This window comes from Ovis canadensis, chromosome 10 (genome assembly GCF_042477335.2).
Source record: "Ovis canadensis isolate MfBH-ARS-UI-01 breed Bighorn chromosome 10, ARS-UI_OviCan_v2, whole genome shotgun sequence".
Classification (NCBI taxonomy): Eukaryota; Metazoa; Chordata; class Mammalia; order Artiodactyla; family Bovidae; genus Ovis; species Ovis canadensis.
The window spans coordinates 25605202-25626960 of NC_091254.1; the positions used below are offsets into that span (position 1 = coordinate 25605202).

The 21759-nt window shown below is 40.7% G+C and overlaps 2 protein-coding genes and 1 non-coding gene across 6 annotated transcripts in view; all 3 read right to left on the bottom strand.

Moving 5' to 3' along the window:
• The window catches only part of ELF1 (E74 like ETS transcription factor 1), a 117812-nt gene that overhangs the window by 34731 nt on the left and 61322 nt on the right, over positions 1 to 21759 (bottom strand). The gene's annotated exons all lie outside the window — the stretch shown is intronic.
• LOC138446848 (molybdopterin synthase catalytic subunit-like) lies at positions 8892 to 13689 on the bottom strand. The gene has a single exon (XM_069602193.1). The coding sequence runs from the start codon at positions 9517 to 9519 to the stop codon at positions 8917 to 8919; it is 603 nt and encodes a 200-aa protein (XP_069458294.1). The 5' UTR covers positions 9520 to 13689; the 3' UTR covers positions 8892 to 8916.
• On the bottom strand, positions 14434 to 14506 carry TRNAK-CUU (transfer RNA lysine (anticodon CUU)). Its single transcript has one exon. It is a non-coding gene; the product is annotated as a tRNA-Lys (tRNA).

Here is a 21759-nt window from a genome sequence, read left to right on the forward strand (position 1 = left end):
AGTTCACTGTAAATGGAAGAATCTTAACCTAAAGAGGACTCCAGAGACCAAGTTCTTTGCCTTTTCACTATTATAGCCAGTCTGAAGCTTGATGCTGTTTTGTTCTGGAACTTTTTTTTTTCCTTTTACGTATTTACTTAGCTCTGTTTAGAAACACAGAATAGGTGAGGAGCTGTGTTTGGGGCATGACTTTCAATGTTATCTTTTTCAAGGACTTCTCCAATCCAACTCTACTATAAACCACCTTGAGGGCACAGCCAGCTCCTGCCACTCCCCAGGGACTTCCCAGGATCACTCCCAATCTGGCCGTACTGTCTTCTCCTTCTAGACACTGGCTCGTCTCATGAAAAACACAGGCCACTCTTCTCTAGTCCACTGAGATGTGTATTCACAGTTGTTCAACTCTTAATTTCTCCAGGGTGCTGTTAATTCATGTACAATAAACAGACTAACTCTGCGTCTCAGGTAACCAGCCCCAATCTGTATACGCAAAATAGATCCAGGAAACCCTTCTCGGGTGACTGGAAAGACCCTTCCACTATAACCATAAAGAGAAGGAAAACAGATACTCCAGAAACGCCTGCTGCGGATCTGGGCTCATGGTAAACTCCTGCCTTATAAACTGATTGACTAAACTCACTGACTACTAACTGAGTCATCAGGAACTTTAAAACTTCATAACCACACGTTCTAAAATTCCTTGTAGAGCATCCCTGGGGGCTCAGTGGTACAGAATCTGCCTGCCAATGCAGGAGACACAGGTTCGATACCTGGTCCGGGAGGATCCCACATGCTGCAGGGCAACTAAGCCCCTCGCCGCAACTGCTGCAGCCCAGGTGCCCTGGAGGCTGAGCTCCACTGCAAGAGAAGCCCGCACGCTGCACCTGGAGGGCAGGCCCCGCTCGCCACAAGAGAAAAGCCGGAGGAACAATGCACGCCCGGCACAGACAAAAATAAATTAGAAACAAAAGTTGCTTTAAGTAATAAAATCCCTGATAAAGAAATGGACCCTAATCTCTTGAGTGAAAAAAAAAGATGGTAAAATTTCACATACTGAATTTTCTAGTTTTACATTGTTAAAAATAAATAAAATATGGGGACTTGTATTAATTTGCTGTAGCTGCTGTAACAAAGGACCACAGGCTACATGGGCTGAAACAGCAAAAATGTACTGTCTCTCAGTTCTGGAGTCTGCATGGCTGCTGTCACAGCAATGGCAAGGTCAGTTCCTGAGGGCTGTGAGGGAAGGGTCCATCCAGGCCTGTCTCTTTGGCTTGTAAATTGCCCTCTTCATGTTCACACAGTGCTCTCCCTGCACGTGTCTCTGTCCAAGTTTTCTCTTCTTATAAAGGCACTCATCATATTGGATCAGGGGCCCACCTTATTCCAGTATGACCTCACGTTGTATCCACAACAATCCTATTTCCAAGTGAGGTCACATTCTGGGGGTAAGGGCTTCAACATTTGAATTTGAGGCGTGAAGGGCAATTCAGACTATAACAAGACTCAAGTTAATTTAGCTTTAAGTCTCTCATTTGACAACTAAGTCCCTCGACCCTAAACAATCTCGATAGCTTATGGCAATAAATGCTAGTCTCAGTCGTGCCCATGGGCTGTACCCAGCCAAGCTCTTCTGTCCATGGAACTCTCCAGGCTAGGATACTGGAGTTGGTTGCCATTTCCTTCTCCAGAGGATATTCTCGACCGAGAGGTCAAACCCAGGTCTCCTGCATTACAGGTGGATTCTTTACCATCTTTATGGCAATTAAAATATATACATATATATATATATATATATATAGCCATGACATTAAAAAATGCTTGCTTCTTGAAAGAAAAGCTATGACAAACCTAGACAGCGTATTAGAAAGCAGAGACATTACTTTGCCAACAAAGGTTCATATAGTCAAAGCTATGGTTTTTCCAGTTGTCATGTATGACTGTGAGAGCTGGACCATAAAGAAGACTGACCACTGAAGAACTGATGCTTTTGTACTGGGGTGTTGGAGAAAACTCTTGAGAGACCCTTGGACTGCAAGATCAACCCAGTCAATCCTTAAAGAAATCAATCCTGAATATTTGTTGGAAGGACTGATGCTGAAGCTCAAATACTTTGGCCACCTGATGTGATAAGACTCTGATGCTGGGAAGGATTGAGGGTGTGAGGAGAAGGGGATGACAGGGAACGAGACAGTTGGATGGCAACACCAACTCAATGGACACGAGTTTGAATGAGCTCCGGGAGGTGGTCAAGGACAGGGAAGCCTGGTGCGCTGCCCTCCATGGGGTGGAAAAGAGTCAGACAAGACTGAGCAACTGAACAACAACAAAACAGTAATTCAGGAATAGTAACAGGAATTGTTACAATAGTAACAATAGTAACTTGTTATAACAGTAAAAAATAATTCAGGAATGTAACAATAGTAACAATGAATACATTCATACATATTCTACATATACCATAAAAATAATATATAAGAATATATATAAAATAATATATTCAGAACACATATAAGACTATATAGACAGAATATATATTATATATATACTATATAAGAATATATTATATAACATGTATTATATGATATATATAACATATTCTTATATATATAAGAATGCATTCTTATATAAGAATATATTCATATATATATATACACTTATTACTATTCCTAAATTAAGATTAGATAGTATCCTTCAAGTTTCTTTGCTGAAGACCATCAAAGTCTATCTACCTAGTTTTGCCATACCATTTCAACCAGACTCCTTCCTAAGATTTATTTAAAACAAGAATTTCAGGAAGGTCAGAGCTAACCATAAAATGGCCACATTTCTAATAGTTAGCAATAAGATGTAAACTTCCTTTAAGAAGTAAGGGACTCAACACTTTACTGATGATCAAACAAAAATACCACATTTTATTTGGCTGGCTACTTAAAAAATCTTTTTCTCCAAATCCTCTAAATCAATTTTAAAACCTCTCCTCTTTTAAATAATTGTATTAAATAAGCATCTCCTCTTCGGTACCTTTCACTTGAATCGGGGAATCTAAGTAAACTCTATCTGTGGGTATCAACCCTGACTATACACTGAGAAACATCTAAAAATATCAGTACCTTACCCTGCTGCTCCTGCTAAGTCGCTTCAGTCGTGTCCGACCCTGTGCGACCCCAGAGACGGCAGCCCACCAGGCTCTGCCATCCCTGGCATTCTCCAGGCAAGAACACTGGAGTGGGTTGCCATTTCCTTCTCCAATGCATGAAAGTGCAAAGTGAAAGAAGTCGCTCAGTCGTGTCCGACTCCCTGCAACCCCATGGGCCGCAGCCCACCAGGCTCCTCCATCCATGGGATTTTCAAGGCAAGAGTTCTGGAGTGGGGTGCCATTGACTTCTCCTACCTTACCCTATATGGGACCAAATATATCAGAATATCTAAGCATTATGACCAGCATATGTTATCAAAGCTTCTCAGATGATTCCAATGAGAATGCAGAGGTCAGAACCACTGCTCCTGAGAATTACAAGATTCTAAACTGCATTCCTGGGATTTCCCTGGTGGTTAAGACTCTGCCTTGCCATGCAACGGACAGGGGTTCAATCCCTGGTCAGGGAACTAAGATTCCACACGCCACAGGGCAACTGGGCCCAAGCCCAAGTGCAACAACTGAAGAGTCCACGCGCTGCAACCGAGACCCAGTGCAGTCACATAGATTTTAAAAAATTTAAAAATAAACTGCACTCCCTAAATTGAGTCAACTCTTATTATTGATGCCAATGTCTGCTTTCCTAGTAATCCAAAGAGATAAGCAGTTATGTTATTATGTTATGAGATCTTTCGCTATTTGGCACTTGCAGATTACTTTCCCATTTGCTTTTGAAAGAGAATCAAAATAAATCACAAACGATGGGTGGGAAGAGAGAGGGAAGGCTTCTGAGAGCTGGTAAAGAATCTGCCTATCATGTGGGAGACCTGGGTTGGAAAGATGGGTTGGGAATCCCTGGGTTGGGAAGATGCCCTGGAGAAGGGAAAGGTTACCCACTCCAGTATTCTGGCCTGGAGAATTCCATGGACTGTATAACCCATGGGGTCACCAAGAGTCCGACAGACTGAGCGACTTCAACTATTTCCATAAACAAATTAAACTACAGTAATAAACTGTAGTAGAAGTAAAATGACTAATACAACAACAAACAACAGACTGACTTTTGACTGTTTTGCAGCTTTAGTGGAAGTGTTAACAGCTCCAGACAGAAAAATACAAATACCAGTTTCCCTTTCTATTAATTTCAGGTAAATTTATGACACGTGATGAAAACAAAATTAATAATCTTTTTAGCAGCAATAATAAAAATCAAACCAACTGTTAGCAGAGAGACAATTCCCCAAATTTCAACAGTGTCCACTATACAGTGACTATTTGTTGTGGTTGATGATATATGTGGCAATACCATCAAGTTAAAAAAGAGAAGATACCAATCTCTAAGCTGTATGGTACTACTCTGAGAGAGCTTGCTTATTTCCCCAGTATACCACAATCCAAGCCTTAGGCAGATATTTAAGGAACTATGGATCACTATTCCAACTCAATTATTAGGTTTATTCAACAAGTTTTGGGATATAAAAAAGCAAAAGAATTTTCAGAGAACTTGTTTGCCAAGCTTCTACAACAGCAGAGCTCAATCTTGTCAGAGGCTGTTGTGAAACATCCTGCCAAGATCCCTTATGAAATGGCTTAAAATGAAATATCTATCAAATGCTTTCCTAAATGAAAAGCTGGTTAAAAACAGTCTAAAAATCTCCCCAATGCAGGGACTTCCCTTGCAGTCTAGAGGTTTAGACTCTGCACTTCCACGTAAGGGCCACAGGCTCAATCCTGCATGCTGTGCAGAGTCAAAAGAAAAGAGATTCCCCAATGAAAACAATCCTTCTCAAAGGTAAGACGCAAAATGAGCACACTTCCAAGCTGCTTCTACCATTTCTTGGAACTCCAGTCGAAGCAATACTGGGAATAGGCTGGGGGCCCACTACTCCCACTACTCCACTACAGCCTTCAGCGGCCCGCTGCACTCCGAGGCCACTTCAAAGAACACACAAACTAATCTGGAGCAAGTGCACTTGCTCCAGAAACCTCTCTTTAAGAGAAATTCCTGTGCCCTCTTTTCCAATCAGAACGCTGTCGAAGCCTCATCCTATGAAGACACCACTTTGAAATGACTTCCTTCACCTTTGATTTAAAAAACAAAAACCCGAGCCCTTGCTATATCAGAACAGGATCTGACAATATTCACCATGCAGCAAACGCACCAGAAATACACACGGTGAAAACTTTAAGTGCTCAGGCTCTAGAGTCAGAAGGACCCTATTTAAGGCCAGATGGCACAGCGTGGCCTGGGTTCTCGAACTCAGGCAAATTATTCAGTCTCTCTAGGGTTTAGTTTTTGTGTCCAACTAAAATAAGAGTATCTTCAAGCTGTAAAAATTCAATAACATGTAAATATATCACTTATACTGCATGGCATATATTAAGCATTCAACATATCTTCTTGATAAAAATCCTTCAATATTTGATTTAGATAAAAACAAGCACTCTAAAAACTTGACTTACCACACACATATATATATGCACACACAAATATATACACACATATACAAATCAAATCACACTGTACACATTTTAACACTGTTATATATGTAAATTGCTTCTCAATATAGCTGTTTGTTGTGGGGGAGGGCGGAGCCTGACTTACTGAAATCTTACACTGACAAGCATGGTTTTTGTTTTGTTTTGTTTTGTAATGTGGCCATGCCACTCCACATGTGGGATCTGAGTTCCCTGACCAGGGATCAAAACTAAGCCCTCTGCATTGGAAGCGTGGAATCTTAACCACTAGATAGCCAAGGCAGTCCTTTTTGTTTTGTAGTAAGAATAAGTCCTCTCAGAAGACTAGTGCATGAAATACTATCATCTAATGTGGCTATAAGTACCAGCTAACAACATTCGGCTTCAACTAAAAGCAAAAGCTGGATACATATGTGTGCTCATGTTACGCAAATTTATCAAACTGTACACTTAGGGCCTGTGTATCCTTGTGTTTATGCCATGCTCCGATAGAAAGTTTAAAGAGCAGAGGTTCATATGCCAGGAGAAACAAAACTTGGAAAGGTCTTTAACTCAGTATTCTCTAGTTCCCTCAGCTCCGAGCACTGTTCTCCCACAGAGGTGAAAGGAGCGCAGCTAGCGGGAGGAGACTGAGACCAAGCCAAACACTAGAATAACCTTCCTTCATCCCCTCCTATGAAACGCAACAAAATGCAAGAAAATCTTTAGCCACAGCACATCTTGGTGAATACACATGCACAAAATTAGGGTGACTGGGGAACAAAATGAGTCAAAATCATAATCCTTTATACAAGCTCCCATGGTATATTTTTTTTTAATTATTCTGGCAGACTTCCCTGGTGACACAGTGGATAAGAATTCTCCTGCCAATACAGGGGATGTGGGTTTGATCCCTGGTCCGGGAAGATCCCACGTGCCATGGAGCAACTAAACCCATGGGCCACAACTAGTGAGCCTGTACTCCGGAGCCCATGAAAGCAACTACTCCAGCCCGCGTGCCTTACAGCCTGTGCTTGGTAACGAGAGAAGCCACTGCAATGAGAAGCCCTCGCAATGCAACTAGAGAAAGCCTGCGTGCAGCCCAGCACAGCCAAAAATAAAATAAAAAGTACTATTTTAGGGGACAGATTAATATATGAACATATCTGTATTCCAAGAGTATAAAACATCACCATCCCCCTTTCTATATAGTTCCCATCACCAGTAACTTCCACTGTTACCAATTTCCAAAGTGCATTTTAAATGTTTTCAGGAACTGATGCACATAAAACAAGCCAGGATTGTGCAACTGGTCTCTGGGACCCAGCAATAAGTCCTTGGAAAAGGATTTTTCACAGCCAGATTCTCAGCATACTTTCAAAATCTGTCATTGAAACAGCTTCATTACCTGCAAGTGAAACACTTCTGTTGACTGGCTCAAGCTTTCTTTATAGGAACTGAACCCTTCTAGTCTCATTTTAAACGAAAAGGAAAAGCTGTTTCAGCAACCAGGCAGCAAGTCTTGGGGAGCTGCAGTGCACCACACGCTGGTCTAATTTATAAAGTTTTCCTGCCTGAAAATGTAGTGCATAAATCTAGTTATTAAATTTTTTAATACTTAAATGTACTGAGAGAAAAGCAAAAATCCTACTTATCACAAGTGTAATCCTATAAAAGGCTATCTACTTAATATTCTTCCAGATTCTGTTTTTCCTTCAAGGTTCCTTTTTATCGCTTATATAGGTTAAGACTCTGGACTTTCTCAAGTCAAAGACTCCACTCCAATGCAGGTGCTGTCACTTTACAGCTGTGTTTCTGGGTAAATATAGCCCTTAATTCTTCCAGAGATGCCTCTCTACAAAGATGCTCTTTGGTCATAAAAGGAAAAAAATCAGTTGCCACGGTATGTTGTGAGGATCAAAAGAGAAAATGCACACTGCCTACAGGACCTGTAAAGCCAAGAGACAATGAACAGTACTGTATATAGTTAGATGGGCTTCCCTGGCGGCTCAGACAGTAAAGAATCTGCCTGCAATGCGGGAGACCCGGGTTCCATCCCTGAGTTGACAAGATCCCCTGGAGGAGGAAATGGCTTACCACCTCAGTATTCTTTTTTTTTTTTTTTTTCAGCAAAATAATGATTTTATAAATTATAAATAGATCATCAGCATAGTTTAATGTTATGAAGTCATTAAAATAATACTGTAGGAAAATCAAGGTATATTTAAGAGATAATATATGTGAACACTCCAGTATTCTTGCCTGGAAAATCCCATGGGCAGAGGAGCCTGGCAGGCTACAGTCCATGGGGTCTCAAAGAGTTGGACATGACTGAGCAACTAACACTTTCACGTAGTTAGACAAATATCCATCTTGAAATTAGCCTACTGGTCACGTGTGTATGCATATATTTTGCCAGGTTTTGGAATACTGTGTTATACTGGTTCTGTAAAAATGAATTAGGGAACTTCTCTCTCTGCCTTGAAACTGTTTAAGCGATTCACTAAAGTTTAAGATAATTCACCCACCAAAAACTCTTTGGGGCTACCAGTTTTATGCATATGGAGATTGTTCCCTGGCAATTTCTTCAGGTTGTTGTTACTAGTACATTTTCTTTTTAAACAAATTACCAAATATTGATTACTATTGCACATTGTAAAAAGTTAAAAATATTTCAATGCACTAGCTCAAGCTGTGTATAAAACTCCTACACAGTTCTGTCTCATCTTTTTTAAAAACCTTTAATATCATGTTTATTTAGCTTATTTTTTAAAGATATAAATTCTAAAAATATATCAAGAGTATCTGATAAGGACTTTTTATAACTTTCAGTTCTGCCAACATTCCCAAAGTGCATCCCTGACAACAATATTGCTGGGCATAGGGGCAAGGGGGTGGGGACAGGGTGCGGGGGCAGGAGGGGGGACAGAGGGGGCAGCCTGAGATAGTCACTGATGAGGGGCCACCCCTCAGTGTGAGTCAAATTACAACTGGAACTCAGTCATAGAACTGTTTGTCCACCACAGGCGTCATTCCTCACACTCAAATTATTCTTCCATGTTTCCCCCTAAAGCTTTTCTTTCCTCTGTTTCTAGTTCCCATATAAGCCCTTGTCCTAAACACTCACTTATTTTGCTTTCTTTTCTCCTCTCTTTTGTTCCACTGGTATAACATAAGAGATCAGCTTCATTAAACTATCTTCTAGAGAAGAAGAATGGAAATATGATCAAAGATAAGAATTTACCAAGTCTAAATTTTAGGGCTCTAAAAACCTAAGTGGTTTAAACACTGGTTGCCCAGAAGCATTCTTTGTTTCTTTTCTAAGATGATGATGATTCTTCATACATTTCCTTTTTCCACATGGGCACCCAGGCTTTTAAAGCATCAGTGGCATGGCTCACAGCTTCAAGGGATGCAGTCCTGTGGGCTGAGGACACAGCAATGATAACGCTTGCTTCTGTCACTAGAACCAAGCCAAGTCGATGAAACGCTGCTATGTGTTTGACTGGCCATTTCTGTCTAATGTCACTACAAATTTTTCTTATCCCATTTTCTGCCATTGGTAGATATGCTTCATACTCTAAGCTAATGACTTTTTTCCCTTTGAAAGTATTCCTTGTAGTCCCTACAAATAGGGATATTGTGCCACAGAGTGGAGAAATCACCAGCTGCGAGACTTCACCTACTGAAAGTTTCTCAGGTGTGAATTGTATTTTATCTTCAGATTTCTCTTCAACTTCATTTGTATCTTTTCCAGGTGGCTCAAAAGTACTACCCTCCACTAATGGAAGGGATAACGGCAATTTCATCTCCTGACTGAAGCAGGAGGAGCTGATCTCCAAGCTCGACATATTCTTGACAAACAGCAAATATCTCCTGATTTCTGACATCAGCCAATCTAGGATGGCGTGTTTCTGTCCCATTTCACAGCTGCAATGCTTTTTATTTCTTGCGGCACAGAAATGGTCTCTGAGCAAATTCAGTGCTTTTTGCAAAATACAACACTTCCACCTGGCATCAGGGGACCATCCTGTCAGGGAAGTCTCCCCTGGTATCCCGGCTGCGGAAGCCTATATCATCTCTTAACAGAAATATAAACAAACAAATCAAGTTCTGTCAAAAAATTAATAAGGAAATAAATAAGTGGATAATAAGGCAAACTATCCACATTCTAAAAAAGATGCTATTAAATCAGAACAGGAATCCAGATAACCTTAGTAAATAAGCCAGGTTACTTTGAACACAATTCTGGGTACCTCTGTAACCCTGCTCTAGGAATCTATTACAGGATTCTAATAAGTTCTTCTGGTTATCCAATAATAAATTTGAGATGACAGTCTACTAGAGAAAATGCAAAAAGCACTATATCACAGGGTGATTTGTGAGAATCGAAGTGTATGTGGAGAAGACTTTGTAAGCTATATAGACTCCTACCAAAAGTTAGGCAGCGTTATTCTTACACTTTACAATACAGCAGGTAATGTTTTCCTGGCACAGAGATTAATATCCAAAGCAACATCAGGGCCCAAAATTTTCGTACATGCTTCAAGATTTTTTTTTTTGACGTGGGCCATTTTTAAAGTCTTTTATTGAACCCGTTACAATATTGCTTCTGTTTTATGTTTTAGCCACAAGGTACGTGGGATCTAATGCTTCCCAGGTGGCACTAGTGGTAAGGAAGCCACCTGTCAATGCAGGAGATGCAAGAGACGTGGGTTTGATCCCTGGGTTGGGAAGGAGGAGGGCAGGGCAATCCACTCCAGTATTCTTGCCTGGAGAATCCTATGAACAGAGGAGCCTGGCGAGCTACAGTCAGTAGAGTGAGACATGACTAAAGCAACTTAGCACGCACACAACTCCCCAACCAGGGATCGAACCTGTACCCCCTGCATTGGAAGGTCAAGTACTAGACTACCAGGGAAGTCCCAATATATCCCTCAATCAGTCCCCTCACTTCTCCAGTGTCCTAGTCTTTTAATAATTACGTACCTTCTATATCATGATGTAGATAACTATTACATTATAGCCAGTGGCTTTGTATAAGGGAAAAATGATTCAAACTCCTGGCAATAATTACCACAGTCAAAGTCCTTCCTTAATCTGATTAAAAAGAAACTCATTACGATGCTGGGTAAAAAGTATCCTCTGGTTTCTACCTTTGAGAGCTCATCACTAAACGATAAACTAGAATAAAATAAAAATAAAATGATATTCTTAATATGGAGGCGGTAAGGGTGGTGATAATGATGATGAAAACCGTTACTATGTTAAGCACTTCATGTGGCTCATACCAGTTACCCCCACGACACTGTGCTGCTGTTCTGCGGACACTCGTCAGCCAGAGGCAGAGCTGAAATCTGAACCCAGGCAATCCGACTCCAGAGTCCACAAGCTTAATCACTGACAGACTACAAGTACAGGATCCTACAGATAAATTACAGTCATAATGAAAGTTTCATCACAGCTACAGTATGGGTTTTAAATACACACACACACACACACACACACATTTCCTAATGTACACTGCGTTAGATCCATAGCTGAAAACATTAGTTATTTCTGTTGGCTCCAGTAGAGACAAGTGTTTCTAAAGAAGACTTTTCTCTTGCACAGCACAATGAAAAATAGAAAGGTCAAAGTAAAATGTTCTTTTCTCCAGACCTCCCCAAGATAATGTTTGAAATTCCACTGTAAACCCCTGTGAAGTTGACTTAGCTAAGCCTAATCTCATTTTTTAGGTCTTTCATGACAATTGGCCTTATTTAGTCTTTGCCCAGAGTTTTCTCTTTTCAGCCAGGATAAATTACAGCTTGGCCATGCATCTTGAAAGAAGTAAAATAATCACTGAAAGCAACCTTAGGGTTTTTTTTTTAAACTAGAGTGCCCTCTTAAAAAGTTTAATATACTGGTGGGGGGTGTGTACATGTGTAGGTGTGTGTATCTGTGTGTGTGTAGCTAGCTAAGTATGAACAGAGTCAGTTATGGGTTTAAAAAAAAAGGTAAATTTTGGGAGGTGTAGTAAGTTTTAACCAGGTTTAAATATTTACTTGCAAACTAACTAGGCAACATCACAACAGTCACTACTAGACTGATAAATGTTCTAAATATGCAGATTCTATATAACTCAAAGAATTTAAGTATAATCATATTTAAAGAGGTAATTTCTACTTATAAAAGATGAAGTTTGACAAGACTCTTACATATGCATAATTCATAAAATAAAATGAAGCACAGCATTTGTGAATATAGTAGTTTGCCTACAACGAAACTAAGAATGAAATGTCACACTAGCTGATCACAGGCAATGACAGAAATTAGTCACTCTGAACAATTCCAGATCAAACTATGTCAAAAGCAGCTTAACATGTTACAGTGTCAAAGGAGAGTGCTCCCCTACAGAATGAATCTCCCAGATTTTTAAAATCCTGAATGACAAATTTGTTGGCTTACCCTAGAAACACATCAGTCATATTCAAGTATCAAAGAAAAAATAAGAAAACATTTTTTTTATAAAAAAGGGGTGAATGAATTTGCCTGGTATCCAAGTCATAAAAACTGCCTTCATTACTTCCCTTATCCAAGACAACTGAGGGATAGGGAGCTCGGAGTGCAACATGACTAACTTGAACACTTTTTTGTTATTTAACTCAGGTCATTAACACAGCAACTACCACATTTATTGACTGCCTCCTTTGTGCCAGGCTTTTACTAAATGTTTTACGTAAACATTTAAAGCTCATAACCTTGGGACACAGCTTTCACTTTTGGTAGAGGAAATCAGAGTTCAGTGCAATTTAAAACCTTGTCTCAAGTCACATAGCGAGTAAGTGGCGGAGCCCCGTTTCCAAGTTGATACTCTTGATGTCACATCACAAAGACTCTTCATTGACAAGAGGTGGGAACAGATTAAACAGATAAGCTCACACACAGATCGCTGGTCATCACAACTCTTCTTTCCAAGAAAGTAATTGCATAATATTAAGAATTCCGGTTACTGTGTTAAAAAAAATTCTGCCTGTATTCTACTTATTTAACATCAGGCATATTATAGATTTATGAACATTATTAGGGGCATCGCTTTGTTAAATTCACATTTTAACCAACCTTTAACAATCAGTTTTCTATTTCACTAAATCAAGGACATTATCTTCATCAATAATCTCCAAATAGTCTTGAAGACGACAATGGCTTTAAAAAAGGGAAAGGCTAGTAACACAGTAATACCATCTGCTTATAAAATGTCTTATTCTATATGCATTATGTGTTAAGTGAAATAGAAAGGGGGCAAAAAGTTTCAAGATTACATAGATAAACTGAGTTACATCAAAGAGGTACTATTCACTCAGCAAGGCTGCTCTGGGTGACAGAGTACTTACTTTCTGGGAGATCAGAGATTGCTAATTCTATTCTTTCTCTCTCTCTCTGTCTCTCTCACATACACACACACACACACACACACACACACAAATCTGATCAACACAAACCTCACTGGAAAAAACAGCATTCTTTTGAAAGGTATATAAAGTGTATAACTGCAATGTAGTATTAACAATACAATGGAACATTAGTAACAAAAAGAAGGCGGTACTGATTGATGCTAAAACAGGGATGAACTCTACACTCTACTAAGTGAAAGAAGTCAGTCATAGACCACCTACTGCATGCCATTATAGAAATGTGCAGAAGAGTCAAAACCACAGAGACAAAAAGCAGATTAGTGGTTGCCAATGGAGGGGGGACATGGAGGGAAGAATACCGCATGAATGAGTACAGGCTTCTTGTGGAGGTAATAAAAGTGTTGCAAAGTTGGTTACAGTGATGGATGCACAACTCTGTTTACATACTAAAAGCCACCGAATTACACATTTTAAATAGGTAAATTATATGCCATATAAGTTATATCTCTATTAAACTGTTATTTGGGGAATTCCCTGGTGGTCCAGTGGTTAGGACTCTGTACTTTCACTGCCAAGGGCCTGGGTTCAACCCTGGTCAGGAAAGTAAGATCCCTCTAGGCAGGTGGCGCAGCCAAAAAATAAAAAGGCAAAACTGAAGAAATCCTTGTTATCAAATAGAATGAATAGCACTTTTCTTTTGCTAATATAAAAAATGCAAAATATATAATTCTTCCACATTTAAAACCTTTTTTTTTTTTTTTTTTTTACTGTTTACGTGTATCACAGGCTGGCATTATCCAAATACAGTTGTATAAGCCACAAGCTGCCTTGCAACTCCAGGCTTTAGTATTTGTAGGCAAGTTGCTCTCCTTCTCTGAACCTCACTTATGTGGGGCCCTACCTGGGAAACCTTAAAAAAAAGGGGCTAGCTTTTGTGGTTGGAAACCAAGATGGCATCCGGCGAAAGAGACAGGAGCGTGGTCAACGTTAAAGTTTTTGACTGGCTCTCTTGACTTCCCTACAGATGGACAGTGTGTGATTACCATAGACTCCTGTTAAGCTCATGACTGACTTGACCTTATATGCATAGTATAATTTGACCTTTAACGTGATTGGTGCAACTATGCATACTATAATTTGACCTTTAACGTGATTGGTGTGACTATGGCATATTATAACTTGACCTTTAACGTGACTGGTGCAACTATGGGCAGTCCCTCACAGAACCCCCTTGCTTGCCTATATAAACCAAGAGTTTGTGGCAATAAACCAGAACTGCTCAGATGGAACCCCTGTGGTGTCTGATTGTCTCTCGCTCACCGAGGGGCTGGGTTGGCAGACAGCAGGCTCGCCTCTCCTTGGGACCCCTTGGCTTTGCTGAGGGAAGTTCCACTGCCTCTCTCTTTCCGCGGAGCGCCCCCCAACCCCCGCAGAAACTGGCGCCCAACATGGGGCTCGAACCCACGACCCTGGGATTAAGAGTCCCATGCTCTACCGACTGAGCTAGCCAGTCCTGGGTCGCACTTATCCTTCTGTAAAGTAAGAATTAGAATACTTATTTCAAAGATTGTTGTAAGGATTAAATAGGATAATCTCTGCAAAGCACATAGCAGAGTATGCAGAGCAAAATGCTAAGTGAACACCAGTTACTAACAATCAAAACTGAATGTTTCTGGAGCCAAACTGGTCCATGTCCTACCCTATACAATGATCTCATCCATATTCATTTTAAGACGTTGTCACAGGGCCTCAGTGTGATGGTTAGAGGATATTTAGAGGAAATCTCTGCAAAAGAGAGTAATAAGTTCCTACTTCCCTCACTAACTCTTCTTTCTTACCAACTATTAGCTTCCTTGCTGCCAACAGTTAGGGAGATAAAACAGGCCAAACTCCAGGCCACAGGTAGGGTTGGCCCTTCACATAATCTGCTTTATTCAAAGTCAGACTTTTCCAAAAGATAATAAGGCTTGTCAGTGGGGGCTCTATTGCATAACCCCTTTGATAGAGGCTTTGCAAAATGTACAGAACAAGCAATCAACATTGCCGGTGGCACAGTGGATGAGAGTCCGCCTGCCAGTGCAGGCAGGTTCAATCCCTGGTCGGGGAAGACTTCAAATGCTGCGGAGCAACTAAGCCCGTGTGCCTCGACTACTGATCCTGTGCTCGAGAGCCCAGGAACTGCCATTCCCGAAGCCCGTGCATCCAGAGCCTGTGCCTGCAACAAGAGAAGCGACCACAATGGGAAGCCCGCACACTGCAACCGAGAGGAGCCCCGCCTGCCCCAACAGCTCATGCAGAGCAATGAGGACCCAGTGCAGCCAGAAACGAAAACCTGTTCAAAGAGGAAAAGAAGGCGATCTCTGTATGTTAGTTTTACAGATGGTCAAACTCTTCATATATCTGATAAATGTGAACGGCCAAGATTAAGAATGAGGATGACAGGAACAGATAGAGCAGTCGGTATACCTGGAATCAAAGTAAATAACAGAGGATCTAGCCTATCCATGTACAAGTGAGTAACCACAACACTGGTGCTGAACAAGCCACACACAGAACACTGTCAACACAGTCCTTCCACTCTAAGGCCGACTAACTTCCTGGCTTAACAGAATTTTACCATTTCAACGAAAAAATGGCAGGTTGGCAGGCTCTATACTTTTCTCAGCAAACAAAATATGACCTTATTCTCAAGGCACAATCATGTCAAAAACTCCCTCTCTACAACTTGAATGAGTATCTCAAGAAATATGAAAACTTTCAATGGATACTTACTTCCTGATAATTTCAATAACAAAACTTAAGTTATACGAGGTGGCTTTCACTAAACCCATTTAACAGAATAGCTCCAAATACGTTTTCAGAAAACAAAACAGAACAAAACTCCACGAATGTTTGTTTCTGGTCTCGGAATGGTGCTGACATGCCACACTGCCCATGCACTAAGTGAGAATGCAGGTCCCAGAAAAAAAAAATGTAGTCAAGAGACCTGTGGGGCAAGATACCACCTTTCATTCAAAGGCCTTCTGATGTAATAAGGGCCATAACATAAACATACATACATAGCCCACATCATATTGCCAATAGGATTAAGAGAAGAAAAATCTTTAAGACAACTCAGCCAATCAACGTATTATCAGATCAGTCACTCAGTTGTGTCCGACTCTTTGCGACCCCACGGACTGCAGCTCGCCAGGCTTCCCTGTCCATCACCAGCTCCCGGAGCTTGCTCAAACTCATTTCCATCGAGTCGGTGATGCCATCCAACCATCTCATCCTCTGCCATCCCCTTCTCCTCCTGCCTTCAATCTTTCCCAGCATCAGGGTCTTTTCCAATTGAGTCAGTTCTTCCCATCAGGTGGCCCAAGTATTGAAGCTCCAGCTTCAGCATCAGTCCTTCCAATGAATATTCAGGACTGATCTCCTTTAGGATGGACTGGTTGGATCTCCTTGCAGTCCAAGGGACTCTCAAGAGTCTTCTCCAGCACCACAGCTCAAAAGCATCAATTCTTCGGCACTCAGCTTTCTTTATAGGCCAACTCTCACATCCATACATGGCCACTGGAAAAACCATAGCCTTGACTAGACGGACTTTTGTTGACAAAGTAATGTCTCTGCTTTTTAATAGGCTGTCTAGGTTGGCCATAACTTTTCTTCCAAGAAGCAAGTGTCCTTTGATTTCATGGCTGCAGTCACCATCTGCAGTGATTTTGGAGCCCCGCAAAATAAAGTCTGTCACTGTTTCCATTGTTTCTCCATCTATTTGCCATGGAGTGATGAGACTGGATGCCACGATCTTAGTTTTTTGAATGTTCAGTTTTAAGCCAGCTTTCTCACTCTCCTCTTTCACTTTCATCAAGAGGCTCCTTAATTCCTCTTCACTTTATGCCATAAGGGTGGTATTTTTTGAGTATCTAAGGTTACTGATAATTCTCCTAGCAACCTTGATTTCAGCTTGTGCTTCATATAAATTATTTTAAAGGCATGGAGACTACCAAGAGAGGAAGGCAACCCTTTCTTCAAGTAGCACTTATCTGGGAAGTTAATGTATATATAAAAAATTTAACATGGCTAATGTATAACAATGACAATAAGTCATGGAGGAATAACAGAATAAAGTTGCTAATTACTTAAGAGATGACTTTAGGGTAAGCTCCCAGAATAAGTAGGTTTTGCCCTAAGATTCTGAAAGATGGTTAGAACTTAGAACAGGCAACAGGTATGGACGTGGAAGGTCAAACAGTGAGGAAGCAGGAAAGCATCTGGGAAAATTATAGAGTAGGCTGGCAAAATTAACACAGCACAAGAAAGAAAAGAGCCTGAAACAGTCGCACTATGAAAAGCTTCTAACCGAAAGTTAAGATGTTTAGATTGATTATACAGTCAAGAGAAATCTATCAAAAGTTTTGGTATATTTTACTCTTTTGAAACATTTCCTCTTCTTCATCTGTCAAATAAATGAGATCTTCCTTCAAGATCCAGCTCACCAAATGTAATCTCCACAGGGAAGCTTTCCCAAAGTTGCAGTGCAGTCCAAGGTTCCCTTCTCTGTATCCACAGCACTTTGGGCTAACCTCTGCTACACTGGGTATGAAAGTGTTAGTCACTCAGTCATGCCCATCTCTGCGTGACCCCATGGACTGTAGCCCACCAGGGTCCTCTGTCTGTGGAATTTTCCAGGCAAGAATTGACTGGAGTGGGTTGCCATTTCCTCTTCCAGGGGATCTTGCTGACCCAGGGATAGAACCCATGTCTCTTACATCTCCTGCGTTGCAGGCAGATTCTTTACCAGGGAAGTTACACTGAATAGTGATTCCAAAACACTGCATGAGAATTAATGGGCAGCTTGGTGAAAAGACAGCAAGCATGGTTTATCCTTTAGCCTCTGGGAATCAGCAGTCAGACCACACTAGTTTATACCCTAAGAACAAAAGCCATAAGGCCGTGTTCTTACACAGATGGGATTTTATAAAAATATTAGTTTCACTTTCCCTAGCATGTCACCAACCTTCTCCCTGGTGGAGCTAAGTTTATTAAGCACAAATAACTATGGTATGCTAAATTCTACTTTTAGAACCAACAACTAAAAAACCAAAGTGTAATTAATGTAACAAAATTATAAAAAGCATTAAACTACCAGCTGTTTTTCACACAACTAACTTCTGGAATATTTGAGCATAGAGTCAATTTTCCTTCTCTTTAGAAACTTATGTCTACAACCTTCAGCTTTCTTTTTATTCTTATATATTCACCAGGCAAACATCCCTGTTCAATAAGGTCAAACGAGGCACCTTCAAATAAAAGTATACTGTAATCCACTACTGATGGTGTGGCTCTCCCACAGAAGTACCTTATCTCACCTAACAAACAGACCTAACTTGAAACAGACCTAGCTTGGAACAGACAAGCTACAAGAATACACTTCCAAATGGCTTGTCAGAAATACTGTATATTAATGCATATATATGGAATTTAGAAATACCGTAACAACGATCCTACATGCAGGGTAGCAAAGGAGACACAGATGTAAAGAACAGACTTTTGGACTCAGTGGGAGAAGGCGAGGGTGGGATGATTTCAGAGAACAGCACTGAAACGTGTATCACATGTGAAACAGATGGCTGCTGCCAAGTTCAACGCATGAGGCAGGGCACCCAAAGCCAGCACTCCAGGGCAGCCCAGAGGGATAAGGTGCAGAGGGGAGGGGGAGGTGGGTTCAAGATGGGGCGAGGGGAGAACACCTGTGGCTGATTCATGATGATGCATACATGAAAAAAAAACCATCACAATATTGTAATTATCCTCCAATTAAACAATTAATTAAAAAATAAATATATGGCTTGTCAGGATCAACAATATTGATATTTCCTTTCCAATACCCCCTTCTTCATCCCTGCCCAAAGGAATCCTTCCATGCAATTCTGAAAAGAGTAGGAATTGATATAAGGGGAAACGATCAAGGTGGTTGCAACCACACATTAATGGTGTCAGTTTCTTTAGACAAATACACTAATAACCACAAACCGTAACTAAAAGCAGGAAATATATTCTCATCTGGTGCCTTCAAAACAGTGATTTTATAAAGACCAACTAATCAAGCCAATATAGGATCAAAAAAATAGAGCAAATTATTTTAAGGACACAATATTTTTTAACTTTGGAAAGTCAAAATCCCAATAGAGCTATATAACTTAACAAGTCAGTCCTAAAATTCATTCAAAACTCTACCCCAATTTTTGGAAGGGGAGGAAGAATATCTGAAAAGATATCAAACCTATGAAGTGATACTAATAAAAAGCAATGTGATATTGGCACAATGCAAAACAGGTAAATGTAATAAAATACACTAGACAAGTTCAAAATGAGTCTATACGTATGGTAATTTACTCTATAACAAGAGCAGCAGTCTAAGTGTAGAAACCATAAAACTCAATAAATGGTGAAGAGCCAATATCCCCATTTGTAGGTGAGGAGAGTTGTCATATTCCTATACCTGGCATCCTATAAAAGCAGTTTTCATTAAACTGCAGAGGCATTAACCCTATAAAATATAAAAAGAATAGTCAATAGTGTTAAGGGTAAGTAAAGCTTTCCTAAAGAAAAATCGCCCCCCAAATTGGTAAATTTTATGATATAAACAGGCGTCTCTGGTGGCTCAGACTGTAAAGAATCTGCCTGCAGTGTGGGAAACCTAGGTTTGATCCCTGGGTTGGGAAGATCCCTTGCAAAAGGAAATAGCAACCCATTCCACTATTCTTGCCTGGAGAATTCCAGACAGAGGAACCTGGTGGGCTACAGTCCATGGGATTGCAAAAAGTCTGACATGACTGAACAACTAACATAGGATGGAAATATTTTAAATTTCCACAGGGCACAAGACACCATGTGGCAAAAAGACAGCACCAGACGGGGACGATATATGCGCACTGTGTCACAAAAAGGGAGTTAACCATTAACTGTGTAATGAATTAGAAGACAGTGACACTGATGTAAATTCAGAACATATAAAAAACTCCTACCAGGCAAAAGGATATGAGCAATTCAAAGAAAACATGAACAATCAATAAAGTTAATGGAGCATCCATAACCTCACTCCAGTTCAGTTCAGTTCAGTCGCTCAGTCGTGTCCGACTCTTTGCGACCCCATGAATCGCAGCACGCCAGGCCTCCCGGTCCATCACCATCTCCCGGAGTTCACTCAGACTCACGTCCATTGAGTCAGTGACGCCATCCAGCCATCTCATCCTCTGTCGTCCCCTTCTCCTCCTGCCCCCAATCCCTCCCAGCATCAGAGTCTTTTCCAATGAGTCAACTCTTCTCATGAGGTGGCCAAAGTACTGGAGTTTCAGCTTTAGCATCATTCCTTCTAAAGAACACCCAGGGCTGATCTCCTTCAGAATGGACTGGTTGGATCTACTTGCAGTCCAAGGGACTCTCAAGAGTCTTCTCCAACACCACAGTTCAAAAGCATCAATTCTTCAGCGCTCAGACTTCTTCACAGTCCAACTCTCACATCCATACATGACCACTGGAAAAACCATAGCCTTGACTAGATGGCCCTTAGTTGGCAAAGTAATGTCTCTGCTTTTGAATATGCTGTCTAGGTTGGTCATAACTTTTCTTCCAATGAATAAGTTGTCTTTTAATTTCAAGGCTGCAATCACCATCTGCAGTGATTTTAGAGCCCCCCAAAATAAAGTTTGACACTGTTTCCACTGTTTACCCATCTATTTGCCATGAAGTGATGGGACTGGATGCCATGATCTTCGTTTTCTGAATGTTGAGCTTTAAGCCAACTTTTTCACTCTCTACTTTCACTTTCATCAAGAGGCTTTTTAGCTCCTCTTCACTTTCTGCCATAGAGGTGGTGTCATCTGCATATCTCAGGTTATTGATATTTCTCCCAGCAATCTTGGTTCCAGCTTGTGTTTCTTCCAGACCAGCGTTTCTCATGATGTACTCTGTATATAAGTTAAATAAGCAGAGTGACAATATACAGCCTTGACGTACTCCTTTTCCTATTTGAAACCAGTCTGTTGTTCCATGTCCGGTTCTAACTGTTGCTTCCTGACCTGCATACAGATTTCTCAAGAGACAGGTCAGTGGTCTGGTATTCCCATCTCTTTCAGAATTTTCCACAGTTTATTGTGATTCACACAGTCAAAGGCTTTGGCATCGTCAATAAAGCAGAAATAGATGTTTTTCTGGAACTCTCTTGCTTTTTCCATGATCCAGCGGATGCTGGCAATTTGATCTCTGGTTCCTCTGCCTTTTCTAAAACCAGCTTGAACATCAGGAAGTTCATGGTTCACGTATTGCTATAACCTCACTACTAGTAGTCAATGCAAATTAAATGGAAAAATGTAATTTTCACCCAAAAGACTGACCAAAAAGAAGAAAGGATTTATTAGTGATATACTGTTATGGTACTCTTAGAGAGATGGGAATACCAGCACCACCTGATCTGCCTCCTGAGAAATCTGTATGCAGGTCAGGAAGCAACAGTTAGAACTGGACATGGAAGAACAGACTGGACCAAATTGGCAAAGGAGTACATCAAGGTGATATACTGTCACCCTGCTTATTTAACTTACATGCAGAGTACATCATGAGAAACGCTGGGCTGGAGGAAGCACAAGCTGGAATCAAGACTGCCGGGAGAAATATCAATAACCTCAGACATGCAGACGACACCTCCCTTATGGCAGAAAGCAAAGAACTAAAGAGCCTCTTGATGAAAGTGAAAGAGGAGAGTGGAAAAAGTTGGCT